At 39.0% G+C, this 16,196-nt stretch overlaps 1 protein-coding gene across 3 annotated transcripts in view; it reads right to left on the bottom strand.

Annotated features, from left to right (window-relative positions):
* Positions 1–6,968: 6,968 nt before the first annotated feature.
* The window catches only part of lzts1 (leucine zipper, putative tumor suppressor 1), a 46,343-nt gene continuing 37,115 nt past the window's right edge, over positions 6,969–16,196 (bottom strand). For all 3 annotated transcript variants that reach the window (XM_088927542.1, XM_088927552.1, XM_088927533.1), the window contains exons 3-5: positions 13,052–13,879; positions 12,520–12,714; positions 6,969–11,959 (exon numbers count right to left, since the gene is read on the bottom strand). In XM_088927542.1, coding sequence (XP_088783668.1) covers positions 11,453–11,959; positions 12,520–12,714; positions 13,052–13,879 — 1,530 coding nt within the window. In that variant the 3' untranslated portion in view covers positions 6,969–11,452. The remainder of the gene's footprint in view (positions 11,960–12,519; positions 12,715–13,051; positions 13,880–16,196) is intronic.

The following is a 16,196-nucleotide window of genomic DNA, read 5'->3' as shown; positions in this document are numbered from 1 at the left end:
CTTCTATGTACAGTACTGTACATACACACATAGATGCTACACTCTCTAAGTAAATGTGAGACGTAGCAAGAATATGCTGTGTGTATTTAATAAGCCTTGTCCAACAGTGTTTCTTTTCATTCAGTGTGGAACAGTTTATTGGAGAAATCATTTTGGTTTGGTTTATTTGTTAGCAATATATGACTATCACACCTCATTTATGGACCCCTGGTCCCTCTCATATTTATATATTCTATCAGGACTCCGAGGTGTTCACTCATAAACCTACAGCTGGACTTGGACACCTTCTGTGTGGCGTTTGCATGCTCTCCCTGAGTTTTCATGGCTCTGGTTTCCTCCCAAAGGCATGCTGGTCAGGTCTGATTGACTATTCTGATCTGTACCTATGCGTCTCCATGGCCTGGCAATGGGCGAATGAGGACTGTCGTGTCGCCACAGCTCTCAATAGAACAAGCGGTTTTTCCGATAGCTGGAATGAATATGGCTTTCACAGTCTTTATCTTATTCAGCAGCCGCATGAAAAAGGCAAGAGTCTAGACTCACGAGCTTGTGTTTTAATCTGTCTCATGGGGCGCCGAGCACAGCCGCATTGCTGAAAGTTTATCCTGTGACAAGGGGATTATGACAGGCAGACCACATATGCAAAAGAGCTGATAGTGCCCCTGACTGTGGCGAGACCAAAGAACGAGGCCTCGTTTGTGCACTGCCCCCGACAGAATCATCACGGCTGGCTGGTGTCAACTGGATTACTGGTATTTCAGTGCGAAGGGGGTGGGTGCGTGTGGGGAGGGGGGGTAGACAGATGGCTGATAAAGCTAACTAGCATCCCACAGGACAGACCCCCAAAACAAAGAATGAGCCTTCCTTATGAACACCCATTAGATCCCAGTGCAGCTAAGCAACCATGGGCCTCGCTGCTGTGACAGGACATTTTGCTTCCTTGTGTTTATATGGAAACATCATATGTGACCTGGTTTCCCAAAGAAATTCTCTTTAAGGACATTTCTTAACTTAGAGTTTTAATACTTCTGCTAAGTCCTAAAAAAGCTTTGGAGGAGTCATATCCAGCATGTTCAATGAGTGTTATGTTTAATTGGTTTTGGATGCATGAGAGATATTGCCAGTATCAAAGGCTGATACACTCAAAATACAGGTACATCAATTACAGTATGTGAACATTGAAATGACGTAACTGTGGGGCATTTACACTTTGAAATACATGTATTTACATATAAATCGTATGATCAATATTGTAACTGCGTTATAACATTTAGCAATGTGCAATACTTTGTCTAATCTCTATCTAAGTTTTGAAACATTGCTAGTTCTGCAGTGTACATTTTTCAATACATGTAATTGCCCATACTAATCTGAAAACTGAACCAGTAATTAAACTATAAATGTACTTTTTTATTTTACATTTGTTTGTAATAAGTACATAATGTACTTATAATTTTGGTTATATGATTATATAGGTAAATACATGTATTTCAATGTAGGAATGCTACATTATCACAAAGTAATAAAAGATGTCTTCTATCAATTATATTACACTGTAATTACTTTACCTTTTTTATGAAGCGTGTCCCAGAACTCTTCAGGAATGCTCTCTTTGAACAGATTTGGTTAAGGAGGAGCAAGTGAAATACGTATAAACGTCTTTTGAACTTGATGCCTTTAAATATAATTAAATAAAGCTTTCTTCATTGATGAAGTCTTCAATGAAGTGCTATATATGCCGATAGTATTTACAGAGGGATTTTCAATGCATGTTTGCTTCATAGCAAGACTGAGTGATGTGCTCCCTTCAAGTACTTGCAAATAAGGAAAATATTTGAATGTTTGAATATGAATATTGCTCAAACAGCGCTTGGAGTTAAAAAAAATTGGAGCAAATTTCCTAAGCTTTGCACACGGTCTTGTTAAAACACTTATTAAATGTAGTACAGCCCTCATTTCGTAAAAGGAGTGTGTGAAGATAAGTGATACTCTCTATATTCTAAAATTCTTTTCACATCTCTCATGGATGTAATAAAAATGCTAGGAATCAACAGATTTTAATGATTTTTTCCCTCTCTGATCCATTGTTCCTTTGTTCCAAGCCTCCTGTTCACCTCATCATGACCACACAAGGCCTTGCACTATGTTACAGATGTGCTTGTTAGCGAAAGGGATTAAACACCACAATTTCTCCAAACACACGTTTCCACTTTCTGTTCCTTTTTTGTTTAGTTAGATACCTGCACAGTGTTCTTCAGTGTATTGTGTATATTTTACTGTCTAAAAGCTTTCTCATCTCCAGTGATTTCCAGGTATTAATCCATATTTACATTATTAAGTCCAAGAGAGAGTTCTATTTGGTAAATTGTCAAAAAAAGGTCACACCTTCAATGGTAGGTAATGTAAATATTGGGTTTGGGGGCTCTTTATGGGCTTTTTCCACATCGATTTTTGACCAACAGTTCTCCAAGACAATGCCAATGAATACCAATTTTTGTCTTTACTTTACATTTTGTATAGTGTTACTTGTCTTAGAGTTCTAGGAACATTCATTTCAAAACATTTTTGTATGTGCTTTTCATAATTAATTGTAGCTAGGTGAGTTTATGTATATGCTGTATTTTTATTTCTGTAAAAGCTCTGTGATTTCTGATTGTGAAGAGTGTGATATCAGAAGAAAATAATATTGTTTGGTTTTGTTTGTAATCTCATCATCTATAAACCCAGTTCATATTGTTTCAAAAACACCAAATCAAGAAAACACTATGAAGCATCGAAAGCTTTATACAGTATAAACAACCTGAAGGATCAAAACTTTGTTTTATAATTACCATGTCATGTTTCATAGTTACAATCTAGATGGGTACAAAGTTGTTTTAATTATATTGTTTGTATAGCCTTTCTCTCCTGGGAATTGATTTAACCTAGTACCTGGACATCCTATTTATAACGGTACTGTATTTCATAAAAGCTGGTAGAGGTATTACTAAAATTTGATCTATTTTTAAAAACTTTTTTTTTCTCTAAACTCTCTCTCATACAGATAAAAATAAACACAAAACTTTCACTACATGACAATTTTTTCTCTTTTTGGTGAACTGAACAGTTCTATATATACATATAATACTGGAGTGGCTGTGTTAGTTATTTTTATATTTTCTTTATTTTATTGTCAAACAAAAAGGTGACTGTTCTTGCTAGTACTGAAGTGTTGCTTCCAAATGGAAGTATTCAGCTCATCTGCCTATGTGGCGGTTCCGGTCATATTGAAACTGCTTTTTTGGGCTTGACAAGTCTGCTTTCCTCCTTCTGCAGAGAAGCTCAGCTGCCTTACCTAGATTTATTAGAATTTCCTTGAAAAGCTGCCTGGCTTGTTTGTCTGTTTTGGCTCAAACATTCCTGTTTTCTGATGGAATTTCAGTAACATGCCAAAACCTGTATGTTTTTTTCCCCGTTTTGTTATATTCCAAGATTTCCCCCCCTTTGTGAGCTTGGCACCTTCATTGTCTCCAGTATCTTTGTTTTGTTAACTTTTAATTGCGCTTAACATACTTGTTTGTACTGTATGTGTTTCTCAGATGCCAGATGGAGAGATGTTAATATTTGCCTTGCGATATTCTCTTTTTTTCTAATCCCTGGCTTCACACAGTAGCATGATACGAGCATTTAGATGCTTCAGAATATTGTATCTGATTGCAATATTTTATTTTGAGAAGTGTTAATGGATGTTCCAAAACACCAAATCTAAATCAAGCTTCTTGACAGCCAAATATAGTGCATAGGAGAGAAGATATTGGCTGGGGCGTCTTTCCTCTGAAGGGAGAGTTTTGACAGTAAGCAGTGTAAGGTAGATGTGGTTGGTGTGCCAGTGAGTTGTAGCTTAATTTGATAAAGAACATGTCTTTTGAATCCCCTGATGTTCAATGCTGAGCTTGTTGAACTTGCAAAGTGGATAATCCATTCCATGCAAATGATCGCAAGTCATTACAGCCTAGCGTGAACTCTTTCGAGGTCCAATTCCAGCATCTGCAGTGCATTATAGAGGGTTTGGAGGATCGTCATTGAAACTTAGATATGGAGTTCTATGAAACTGCTATAATGATTATGATTAGAATTATTTTTTCATCCTTCCATCTTCTTAATTACAGTAGTCCGTTAATTTGCCAAAAACCATATAGTGCACTTTTATTTGTGTTGATCGTTTTTTCCAGTCGTTCTTTTCGACTTCCTCCTTACCAACAAAGAATTTTTAGTGCCTTCTTTATACTGTTGGGGTCACATGTGAAATCAATATTTGGTTCCCAAAGGGTCTGGTTAACCATTTTCAAACCTAGTTAACTGCACCCTCAGATAAGACTCGATGATCTGTCTTCATGCACCATGATGAAGAATAGTATTCCAGCTTTTGCTTGATTAGATTGTGAGTCTGTGCCTCCAGAGTTAATTTATGCAAAACTCTTTATGCCTGGCTGTCGGGCTGTCATCAGACTCCCAGCAGGAGCCGGTGAATTATCATAATATCTTCTGTTGATGCTGATGCCACTGAGCAGTAATATATGAGGGCATTTGAACTGTTGTCAAACAGTTGGAGAGTTTAGGGATGGTAGAGAAACATAATGAAACTCCTCTTTCTTGTATGATCTGTCATGAACACTGCAAACCTCAGCTGACAACATAAGAAAAGTATTTTTATGTCATTTGAGAATGAAGAAAAATCACTGATAATTTTATAAGAGCAGCACCAGGAGAATAATTTCTATCGCCCATGTGATTGAAATAAATGGAAAACCTGCCTATTTGAAAGAACTCAGACGCCTCACTTGAATCTGAGACATGCATCCTGACCTTGTCTCTCGCACATGTTGACTTCGGAAAATCTCATACAGAGAACTCATCTGGTTCCTGGACATGGAGATGTTTTGAGATCTATCCTACTGTATATTGGAGGTCTGAGTTGCAGTGAAACTGAAGTTGTTTTTGCCGTGTTTGTCAGTTATAACAGTTAGATTTGTTTTAAAAAAGGTATTAAGTAGCGTTTGCTGTATATTATATTATTTTGATATCAGGTCTTGCCTTGTAACGTGATATTTCCAGTTGATCTGTTCATCTGACTTTACATTTGCAGAGTTGATGAAAATCCAGATGTTTAGATGAACAAGTAATAGGTTTATTCCATGCTGAAAAAAAGAAGAAAGAAAACACAATGTTTCGGCCCTGGAGCCTTCTTCAGGTGTGAAAAGAAAACTCGGCCGTGGAACCTTCTTCACACCTGAAGAAGGCTCCAGGGCCGAAACGTTGTGTTTTCTTTCTTCTTTTTTTCAGCATGGAATAAACCTATTACTTGTTCCTTTGCAGCCTACGCCTGCTGACGCAGCTCTCCACCTGAACTATTGTGTTTAGATTGTGAACAGTTTACATTAACTACAACATCAATAAATTCTGAGAACATAAGTGAGGTTATTAATGAAAGGAGGCTGTTTGGCTCCATCTAGCCCATTTAGTAGTTACTAGTTTATTAATCCTGGGATCTCAGGGCGAATTTGTTTTTATGGAACAGATTTCTTAGGCTTTTTTTCTACTACCTATTCTAAAATTGAAACAGAAGATGGTCAGCTTTGATTTTGATTATGAACAATGTGCTTGTCTAGGAGGTTTTGGCTCTCTGTAGAAAGCTGAGCCAGGTCATTCTGTACATGACTGAGAGGGCCATTATACCTGCCCTCCTGTGCTACATAAACGCAATTATTACTCTTATTTGTAGCAGTTTCAAGCTGTTGTTTTGAAGTCTTTCCCAAGAGAGCCACAGCATATTTGTTTTATTGCTTAAGTTGCTTAGTTACTCTCATTGTTTAGTTAAATGGTCAAACTACACTGTGCTCTCCAAGCCACAAGAGTGTTTAACAGGTACTGTACAGCTTAGGTTGGCAGCTTTTCAATTTTGTTTCATGCAGGTTTGTAGAGCAATTTAAAAAGTAATGGCTGGTCTTCAACATTTAAGATCTTGTTTTCCATCTTGTACTCTATTTGCTTATCATTTAAACATTGTAGATTGGTAGAGTATCCTGTCAAGAGTTTAAAAGACTACACTTGGAATACCTTTAAAGTAAAAAAATGGTAATAAAACAGGCTGTGAGGGTAAGCTGGTGTGCTTGTTGTCAGAAGCCCAGATGTGTTCGAGTTTTAAACTTGGGTCTACAATTTTTAAGCTATAACGTCACTGGGTATAATGAGTCACGTCTTTTCTTGAAAGGTTGTTTTTAAGGGATTTAGGTTTCTAGCAGTAAATTGTGGGATGGGGGAGGAGGGATTTTATAACATGCTTCTCCAAAGAACATCGCTATGAAAGGTGCTTTGGTAACAATATCTCCCTTTACTGGGGTGTTTAATTGAATTTGGGCAGAAGGTTCTGATGCAAAATGATAAGTCTGGCAGAGAGGAGGGGGAGAGCTTTGGTATAAGTCTAGACAAGTAAAAGCAGTGAAAGGGGATCATTTTGCAGAGTGGATTAGCCTGGAGGAGGTATGCTTGCTTCACTGATAAGTGCTCATTCAGAGTGTGACTTCACGACATGGTTTAAAGAGGATTATATTTAAATAGGAGCCTCGATTTAGTTCCTCCCCAGAGGTAATTTTGGTCGGTTTTCGTATTTGAACTGAGACACAGATATCACATGAGCTGAAGACTCATCTGGGCTGTTTTCAGCTGTTTTTTTTTCCCCAAAGAGGTCAGATGAAATGTACAGACAAGTTTAAATGAAAAAGTACATAAAAACAATGTTGCATAATAGTCTTTTTTAGAGCATGCTAAAACAGGCATGGAATGTTGATGTCTGCAGTCATTCAGAAAGTTTCAACGAAAGTAAACATCTTAATTGGGACAAAAACGCAGTGGACAGTTGCATAATGATGCAAATGGAATTTAAATACAGTAGCTCCAAAACAATCCATCCCTCCAGGAATAGGAGAATCTTTTCTTATCAATGCATTTCAGATTTTATTCTTAAATAAATAAAAAAATATACAGTACATAAATAACAGTGCATTTCAGATATCTTTTCTTGTGTGTCACCAGCCTTACTGTGACTGTTTATTTAACACAGACGGATATTGACAGTGTTTGAAAGTTCAGGTGCAGGAGAAGAACCTCTGATGAAATTTCTGCTAAGCCATTGGCATCATAACATGCAAACAGAGGAGAAAATCCTGTGCATAAGTGTTCAATTTCTTTCCAAGAAGTAAGACTTTGACACTTCCAAAGCACTTTTAAAGGTTTTACTAGAAACAAAATATGAAATGTCATTATTTACATCTCAGGTTCCCTGTTTCTCTTTCATATCCCTTCTTGCTTCTGCAAAAATTCTGCAGTCATGAAACATAGTTTTATGCAAATCCTGCATATATGCCTGTTTTGTGCAGAGGCATTTACTGAGACATGGTAGTCTGGCTTTAAAATTTCTGCAAATATCAACTTTGCTCTGACCTGGATTTTCCATTTGTTAAATGTCTGAAGGGAAGTGATGCTTCTCCAGCAGAGACACTGCTGAAAAATGTAACTCTCTAAGGGAACACATTTGCATATTTAAAATTGTCCTCTACAATGCAGAATTTTACAAAAGCATCATGGGATATGAAAAAAGGGAAACAGAGACTTAATTGGCTGCATTTAATGTTTTACAAACTAAAGTTTTGAAGGAGGTTTTTTTCCTGAAATTATTAGTTCTGTCTTGTTTTGCATAATTTTTTCTACTTTTCTGCTGCTTCGGTCATTATTTTTGGAGTGCTGATTGCCTTTAAATGGAGAAACAACTTCGGAAAAGACTTCTCAATAGTTACCGCAAGGAAGTGCGCAGGGGAAGAATATTAATGTTGCTCCCTTTGATCCCTTTGATCCAATGATAAAACATCATTGTGCAGGATAAAAAAAAAAAAACTTCCTCATGTCACTGCCCCTTTACCCAGCTGTGAGAAGTGTATCAGAAAGTGTATCAGAAAGTATGCTGATAGCCAGGTGAGAAATTTAAGCTGAATCAAAAATGTGAACAAGAAGGTACATATTTTTGTAACAAACAGGAACACAGCTCCAGGAAAATAGTGTACTTTTAGCGTTCTGTTAACATGTGATCGATTCTAAAGTGACACACATCCAGGGTGTTGATTTAAGGCTGAGTCTACCTGGATCGGAAAGATACATGTACCAAGTTGCACTTTCTTGTTATTTTCATGGTATTGTGACGACTGAGTTCTTATTCGTCAAAAAGTTAAACTGCAGATGACCAAGCCTGATTTCTAGAGTCTTTGTTTTGTTAATGTGTCTACTGAGAAAAAGAAAAGGCACCAGCTTCATTTGGGATATAAAGAGTGAAGTTTTGAAAATGCTTTGAAATTGGTGATACAACAACTGAAGTGCATTCTATTCCTGCCTTGGCAAGAAAGATCCAATCGAAATGTGTACAGATCTGTTTTTTGCCCTGATAAGGCTGATCTCCCTTTATGAAAAACACTTGGTTAGTACCCATATGGTAATGCAGACTACAAGCCAGCTGAGATGAACAAAAACCAAAACCAAAACAAATTGATTGTGCCTAGTACTTTAAGTACAGTATTTAATTTTTTACAAAAGATGTACCCCACAACCATATAAGGGTGGATGGTCTAGAAATCGTCTCAAGCGTGTCTGTAATGACTCTAATTAATACCGTTTGTTTTTGTGAATGTTTCTCTTCAATTCTTTGTTCTGAAGAAAGCCAAACCAAAAAAAAAATTGGAAGAATCTTTGTTTGCAGCACTCAATCAAACACAAAGTTTCCGGAATAAACTGGGGGAATACATAGTTGTCCTTCTTGTTGTGATCCGTCAGGCGTCTCTTACACAAGTCTGAGAGACCGGAAAATATTCTGCAGCAGTAAATTGCTACTTAGCTAGATTATCTCTCTACGTTTCTACTTTACCAATGAAGTGACTGGCGGTAAGGAGACTCGGTTACACCTTTAATCCTTCACAGGCTTCAGCGTTTACTTGAGTACTTTACAAATAACCTTTTCTAGACCACCTTCCTTTACAGTTACTAGTGCTTAATACTGTCAGTCTTGTCATCTGCTACTTTTGTTTTTTTAAGGAACAAATATGTTCATTTACTGTATCTCTGAGACACATTGCAAAAGATTTTTAATTACTCTGTAAAATGGCAGACGGGTACACACGAACAAGGTCCTGAAGGCCAGGAGATGCGCCCAGTTCAAGAGAATGCTTTTTAAAAAACTGATGAGTGCTGCTCACAAAGCAGCAAACGGAAGGAAGATAATGACTCCCTTCTAAATAACGGTGGCAGTGTGGACAAGTCTGCCAATTGGCCTATGTGCATAGTACCTGTAAAATATTGATACAAGCCTGTCATGTATTGTTAATAGGGCTTTTATCTCCTGTCACTGCCATTCAGTGCTGGTTATCACTGGGATCTCGTTAACAAAATGCCCCTTTAAGGCCCCTGTAGTGTTGATGAAAAGTCAAGGTTCCATTATCTCGCCTCTTTTGTACCAAGCCAAGCCTTTTTACAGGCACACACGCAACCCATTAATCAGCTGGGTATTTTGAGGGACTGCTGTAAAAATAATTCCTCAGCCAAACATCTGTTTTAGAGTACCCGATTGTGTCAAATTGTGCTGGCTAAAAGCGTGCAGGAAAGCATTTGTATGTTCCTCTCCACAAAAACTTGTAATGGTGGAAAAAATAATATGATTCTCGAGTTCCTTTTTTGATTTTTGTAGCATTTTCGAAACAAACAACAAATTGTTCACCCAAAAGACGGCTTATAATGTTATAAAACGTTTGCATTGTAATGTGGAGTGCTATTGTGTCTTTCATGTTCCATATTTTACAGTATGTGTTTCAAACAAACAACACTGGCTTTGACAAGGCACAATTCTTTTCCAGATCTCTCCAACCTAACACCTTAAGGATGCTGAATATGACTGTAAAAAAAAACAATGACAGCATATGTTAAGAATATTGATTATCAGACCCCTCGTGTGGAGCAGTATGCATTCTGAATCCTGCATTTGGGGTTAAAATCCTGCGGGAGCTCTAACTAGGTCACTCCTTCTCTCTTCTCTAAATACACAAGACGGATTCTGAGGCGAGAAACTAAGTAACTGTTATTTTACAGTCAGCATTGTGAGAGCAAAATGGAATGATTAAACATTGCTAAAGGAATCTATTGCTTTAAAAACGGTCTTGTTTTGCTGCAAGTATATATATATTAAAGCCAAGTAAGGCATTTATTTTCAAACATATGGCAGAGGTGAAGTATAGCTCTTACATTTCAAACTTTTCACCTCTTGAAGGCCTCCACTACTACTCAGTGTTACAATATTGGATCCAACTGCTTTGGTATAATAAATAGGTAACAAAAAAAGTCAAGGTCAAAAACTTCCACATGATACACAAATCTGACTTGCAGCTGATGTTCATACATTGGTTCCATGAAAAGTCAGCTGCAATCTGTTTTAATTAATGCTAGTGGCATATATGGTTCCTGGCACAGCCTTTTTAAACTGCTTCCAATCTTAAAATTGAAGATGCTTTATTTGGCCACACATTGTTAATACGGATCAGGCACTGTTCATGGCATGCACTGGGGTCAGTGCATGGAAATACTGACGCTTTTCATTCCCAAGGGAAGTTTCCTCAACAGAGGGGTGGATGAGGCACCTTGATGTGACAGGACTGATAAAATCAAAGTGGATCTGTGTCTGCTCTGTTGGTGAAGGTTTCTATATTTCAGAACAAGATACCTTTTTGCTCTTTGTCGAAGGCCACTAAAAACCCTCTCAATGACTGTGAAAACTGCATGAGTAAGCAACTTGCTTTGACAACTGAAGCTGGTTCAGTATTATTGCACGTCTGGTCTTCGGGATTACCAATCTTTGAACATAAATTGCATCATTTTCTCATTTCTGTTACCTAATAGCACCACTTCTGTGCAAGTTCTGAGTCATGCAATAAGAATATTTAGACCATAATTCTAGTAGGTGAAACATCTATAGCAACTTATTTGGGGATAAATCCATTAAATTAGATGCGCTGATGCATTGAAGGGGTGCTTCTATAGTATAAGGATCTTTTTTTTCAAATGCATGTTGGTCTTTTCTGCTTTTCTAATTTCAGTTGGATGTTCCAGCGCATGGAGAGGTATAGTATTTTGGTACTATTTTTTAGCCAATAAATATCCAGTGGATATCAATATAAACCTCAAGCAATTGCGACTCCAAACTACTATGGAAAATATCACTGCAGATATCGAAGGGCAAAGTTTATGTAACAAAGATAGCCCAAAATCCTTGGGAAAGGATAAAGACAATTCCTGAAGTGCACCACAGGGAAAACAGACCTCTAAGGGTGGAGAATGTGCTTTTTCCATTATTTTCTGAGACCAGGTCTTGCAGCATCCTGTGAGGTCATATCTCAGTGGCTATGATGTCCTCGTAGTGAATGTCTGCGCTTTGGATGTCCATGTCTAGTTCTGTCCGACTCTCCAGCTCGACGGTGAGCTCTTTCAGGATTTTCTCCAAGTCCTGATTCTTCTTGTACATCTGCAGGTAATTGTGCTGCAGCTGCTTCTGGTATCTGATGACTTTCTCTTTCTCCCTGTTCCAGGTTAGCCTCTCCAGCTGGAAACTGCTTGCCATTCTCTCCTTCTTCTGCTTCTCCTCTCTCAGCTCCGCCCTCAGTTTCTCCACCTCTCTCTGAAGGGCCTCTGTGTCCTCTGGTCCTCCCTTCTGGCCCCTGCCTCTGCTCTGTCCGGCCAGCCCCCGGCCGCTGGCCTCGGATTTCCTGCTCTGCTGCTCCTCTTTGGCCAGAGCCAGGTCCTGCTTCATGTTCCGGATGTCTGTCTCCAGCTGGCCCACCTTCTCCCTCAGCAGGTCTGCCTCGTTCTTCTTGCGCTGCAGCTCGTTCTCGCAGACCTGGAGAAAACAACAGCAGGCCCGGGTAACGAGCAGATCCGTGCCTTCAGGGAATGTGGCAAAATAATCAAATCCAACGGATGGAGTCAATCTGCGGCCCAGTGCAGTAACTAACCTACTCCTGCCTGAACAGTTTTTTTTAAAACTTTGCTTTAAAAATATTAACAGTTTTATGTGTTAATTACTTTTGTAAACGAGGCCCCAGTGTCAAAGTCTTAAGCATCTTAAACGTCTTCTGCTCCTCCACGTGTTTAAAAGCCATTGTTCTTCTTATAGTAAATTGTCTTTCTCAATGATGAAATTCCTATACGTTAATTATGAAAGTCTTTAAGTACTTTAAAATTTAAAAAGAATAGTTGTAGAATTCCACACAAACTCCTTAATAGTTAATGCAGTGATTTTTTTAGTCAACTTGAATTAATTATACTCAGCATCTGTATGTTTAGATCATTTGTAAAGTAAGTGTAAGTAAAAGTAAGGGATTGTTTAAGACACAGTGTAGGGCTAGACAGTGTAGGGATACTGTAATTAAAAAGGAAATAATGCTGGCCTTTTCCTACCTCCACCTCCACGGTTCGTGCACGGACAGACTCCTCCAGCTCCTTGATCTTCTGCTGTAAGGCTTCCATCTTGCTTTTGGTTTCCCTCAGGATGGCTTTCAGGTTAACTATTTCATTCAGTTTGTGACTTACGTCTCCCTGAGATTCCTTCAGCTGCTGTTTTAGCAAGGAGATCTCTCCAGATTTTTGGCATACCTACAAAAAACGTGGAGAACCTTTTGACCCCAGGGAATCTGGTGCTAACTGTATGCATTTCCATGGTTATGCAGAAGAACGTTCGATTGAGCTCAATTCCGAAAGGCATTGGGGTTCTGGAACAAGCTACCCAGCACTGTGATTGAAGTCAATACCCTGGTTCCTTTTAACGATCAGCTGGATGAGATCCTTGGATCAGCTAATTACCAAAGGGTCTACAGGGGCTGAATGGCTGCTCATTGGTAATTTTATGCAGGTTTCTCCAGCACGTCATACAGCATCATAGAGAAAAATCTAACACAACTTAGCACTACAGTAAGAGCATTGAAAGACTTACTTCCCACTGAGTTTCCTCCAGAGTTGGAGCCAGCTGGGTCTGCTCCTTCTCGTAGGATTTGAGCTTGACCTCCAGCAAGTCTCTCTCCTGCGTCAAGTGCGTCATGTCGTCCTGGAGCTGCTTCTTCTCCTGCTGGAGCTGGAAGACCTGCAGCTGCAGGGCCTGCTGTGCCCTCACTGCCCTCTGGGAGACCTGCCGCAGCTTGGTGGAACACCTCTGCTTCAACCCCTCCATCTCCTCCTTGCAGTACTTCTGCTTCTCCTCAAAGAGCTGGCAGGTGTCCACCTCTTTCTCCTCGAAGCTGACCTGCAGCTCCTGCAGCTCCGTCTCCCTCTCGAGCAGCCTCTGTTCCAGCTGCTGTATGAGCGTCTCGTCCGTGGAGATGGGCGACCGCACGCAGGCGGCGCTGTCCGAAAAGGCGGCCTGTTCGGGCGGGGTGCCGTCTCGGCCCTGCGGCCTCGGCCCGATCTCCAAGGAGGGCGCGGCCTTGTTGTGCGCACGGCCACTGCTGCCGCCGTTCTGCGACGGGCTGGTGTTCTGAGCCGAGACCCCGCATCTAATCTGCGGGCCCGGGCAAGTGCTAATGTTGTCTATCTGACAGCTCCCGCTGGTGCTGTGGGTTGGAAGACTGGACATGGAGTTGCGCCCCGAGTCTGATAAAGTACCAGAGTTGTTATCTGGCTTTGGCTCTGGCCCATTTGCGGTTTCAGCGGGGCTCAGCCTTTTGCTTATGATATGGTTCAAGTTGTTATGGCTTTCTGTAGAATTGCTGTTCCGTGGAATCACTGGTTTAAATGCTGTAGGCCGTATCAATCCCTTTTCAGTGCCCTGACAAAAGAAAATACGAGGTTACATTGGCAGGACACCATAGTGTGGGGACCCTGTTTACAGGCAGAGGTCCAAAACATAAGGAATTTTTTGTTTCTGGTCCCCAGGGCTCACTTTTCAGCAATAGCTTCAAAGGGAAAAAACAGAGTAAATGTCATTGTCAATGATTGAAAAATGGGAAGAATGTATGTATTCCTTACAGTATATATTGCTGTGATGAAAGACACCATCTTGTACTGGTCTCCCTTTTTTATTTTCACCAATATTACCTTAACTCCATAAAGGCCTGTGCTATCTCAGTAAAGTGCATTCACTACATTTTGAACTGTATGGAATCATGAGCTGGTTTTGTGCTCATCACACTGTATTGAGGTTGGTGGGGAATGCAGTAAAACAGGTTTGTTCTGCAGTAAACAGGTTGATTGAATGTCTGCATTCAAATCAGCACATTCAGTGGTCTGGAGGAAGGCTGCTTTAAAGTTACTTTTCATATTTCTTTCCTTTAGTGCATTTTAAACTTAGAATTCACTTAACACAAAAGAAACCTGTTAAATACTTGTCAATTTCAGAATAGGACTGGCTGCATTTAATTCAGCTGTGCCACTTTGAATTCTCATGCAAAGTTTTTGTTACACACTCTATCATTAACCTACGTGATCATATTGAATTGCAGTTTGTCAAAACAGTATGTACTATCAAGTGAATTTGCCTGTAAACTGTTACTATTAAAAAGATTAACTTCACACAGCAGCAGTACAATGCCAATAAATGCATGCAAAAGTCATCCATTCTAAGAAAATATTAACATATTGTCCATTCCATTTGCATGGAATGCAATTCTGTAGATTAAATTTCTGAATCTGACTTGTTACAAGCATTTTGAACCTGATCTATAAACTGAAAATAAACGACACCCTTCTAAGTAATTAGGCTACTTGATTTGCATGGAAAACCATTAGATTACAAATCACCACAGGGTGCTTTTAAAAATCCTTAATAAGTGACTGAACAAAAATCCTGTAGATGCAAATAAAAGAGCTAAACACAGGGATCATCTTCTTGCAATTAACGACTTTTATGCATTTCTCCTGTGTTGTTTGATATCTGGAGGTTGAAAACAATTAAGTTGACCAATAATCAGGAATTCTTTTAAAAATTAGCATCAGCACCTGTCCACAGTTCCATGATCTACCACTAATAAGCTCCTTCAATGAGTTTAAAAGGGATTTGTAAGAACTCGCATTTGGGGAAAACAAATCATCATGCTTTCCCTGTATTAATGTGCATACAATTAAAAATCAAACAACCCATAATATATTGTGAGTGGTCATGGGGTCAGTCCAGGGTGCTCGTTACTGTAACAGAAGAAATGTAGCAGGCTGTTGTTTAACACTGTTGAATAACCCCTTGACATCACAGAACTCGTTAAATCAGACATTCAGGTAAAGACAGATTGTACCAAACATTTACAACATGCAGTTGTTTCCTTGGGTTACCACAGCTTGTCATAAATCTGTGCTATTTTGCATTTTGCCCTAATTCCAGTTTGCTTTTTTTAACTTGGAGAACAGGAGACTCTACTTTGCACATGGAATTATGGGAGTCTGGAACAAGTGGATGTTACAGAAGCCGATACACCATTACTTCTTTCGAAAAAGGGCTGGATAAGATCTGAGATTCAGTTTTGCAACCAAATGAGTCAAATGGGCTAAATGATCTCCTCTTGCTTGTAACCTTTCTTATGCTCTTATTCTGCCTTCAGTCTGCGGGTTGAATTTTGAAATCCTAAGGTTAGGTTACCGAAACAGTGATGGGTACTAATAAATGTAATTAAACTTCTATTTTTAGATTCTTTTCCACTTTTAGTCACACCATGATCACATTTTAATTGCTTGTGGGCCTCTTTTAATAGCTCTGGACCTGAGAGAAAAGCAGGGCACACACTAGGCAATATGTAGAGTGTGTATACATTGCTAATCTAAGCCTATGATGCCTGAGTGGAGAAAGTTGAACATTTTAATATGTATCAGAGGAATGAGAAGCAGAGAAATTTGTAAAGAAAGCTAATGATTTAATTACACTCTTGTGAGCCAAAACCTACACTGTGAATAGGCAATTAAAACTAATTACTTTTTCCATCTAGCGTATTTCGAGCAATTGGTATTTTCATCCATTCAAAATAGTGCTCTGCACAGATCAAGTAAAAGGGTTATTTTTTGTTAAAAATCCATTAAATTGTTCATTTATGTTATTGTAGTATATATTGAGAAGTACAGGTCCAGCCCGTTTATATGAATATATGAACCCACATGCTAAA

Source organism: Atractosteus spatula, chromosome 2, assembly GCF_055471065.1.
Source record: "Atractosteus spatula isolate fAtrSpa1 chromosome 2, fAtrSpa1.hap1, whole genome shotgun sequence".
Taxonomy (NCBI): domain Eukaryota; kingdom Metazoa; phylum Chordata; class Actinopteri; order Semionotiformes; family Lepisosteidae; genus Atractosteus; species Atractosteus spatula.
Note: the sequence above shows the minus strand (reverse complement) of the source record. Positions and strands in the feature narration are given on the sequence as shown.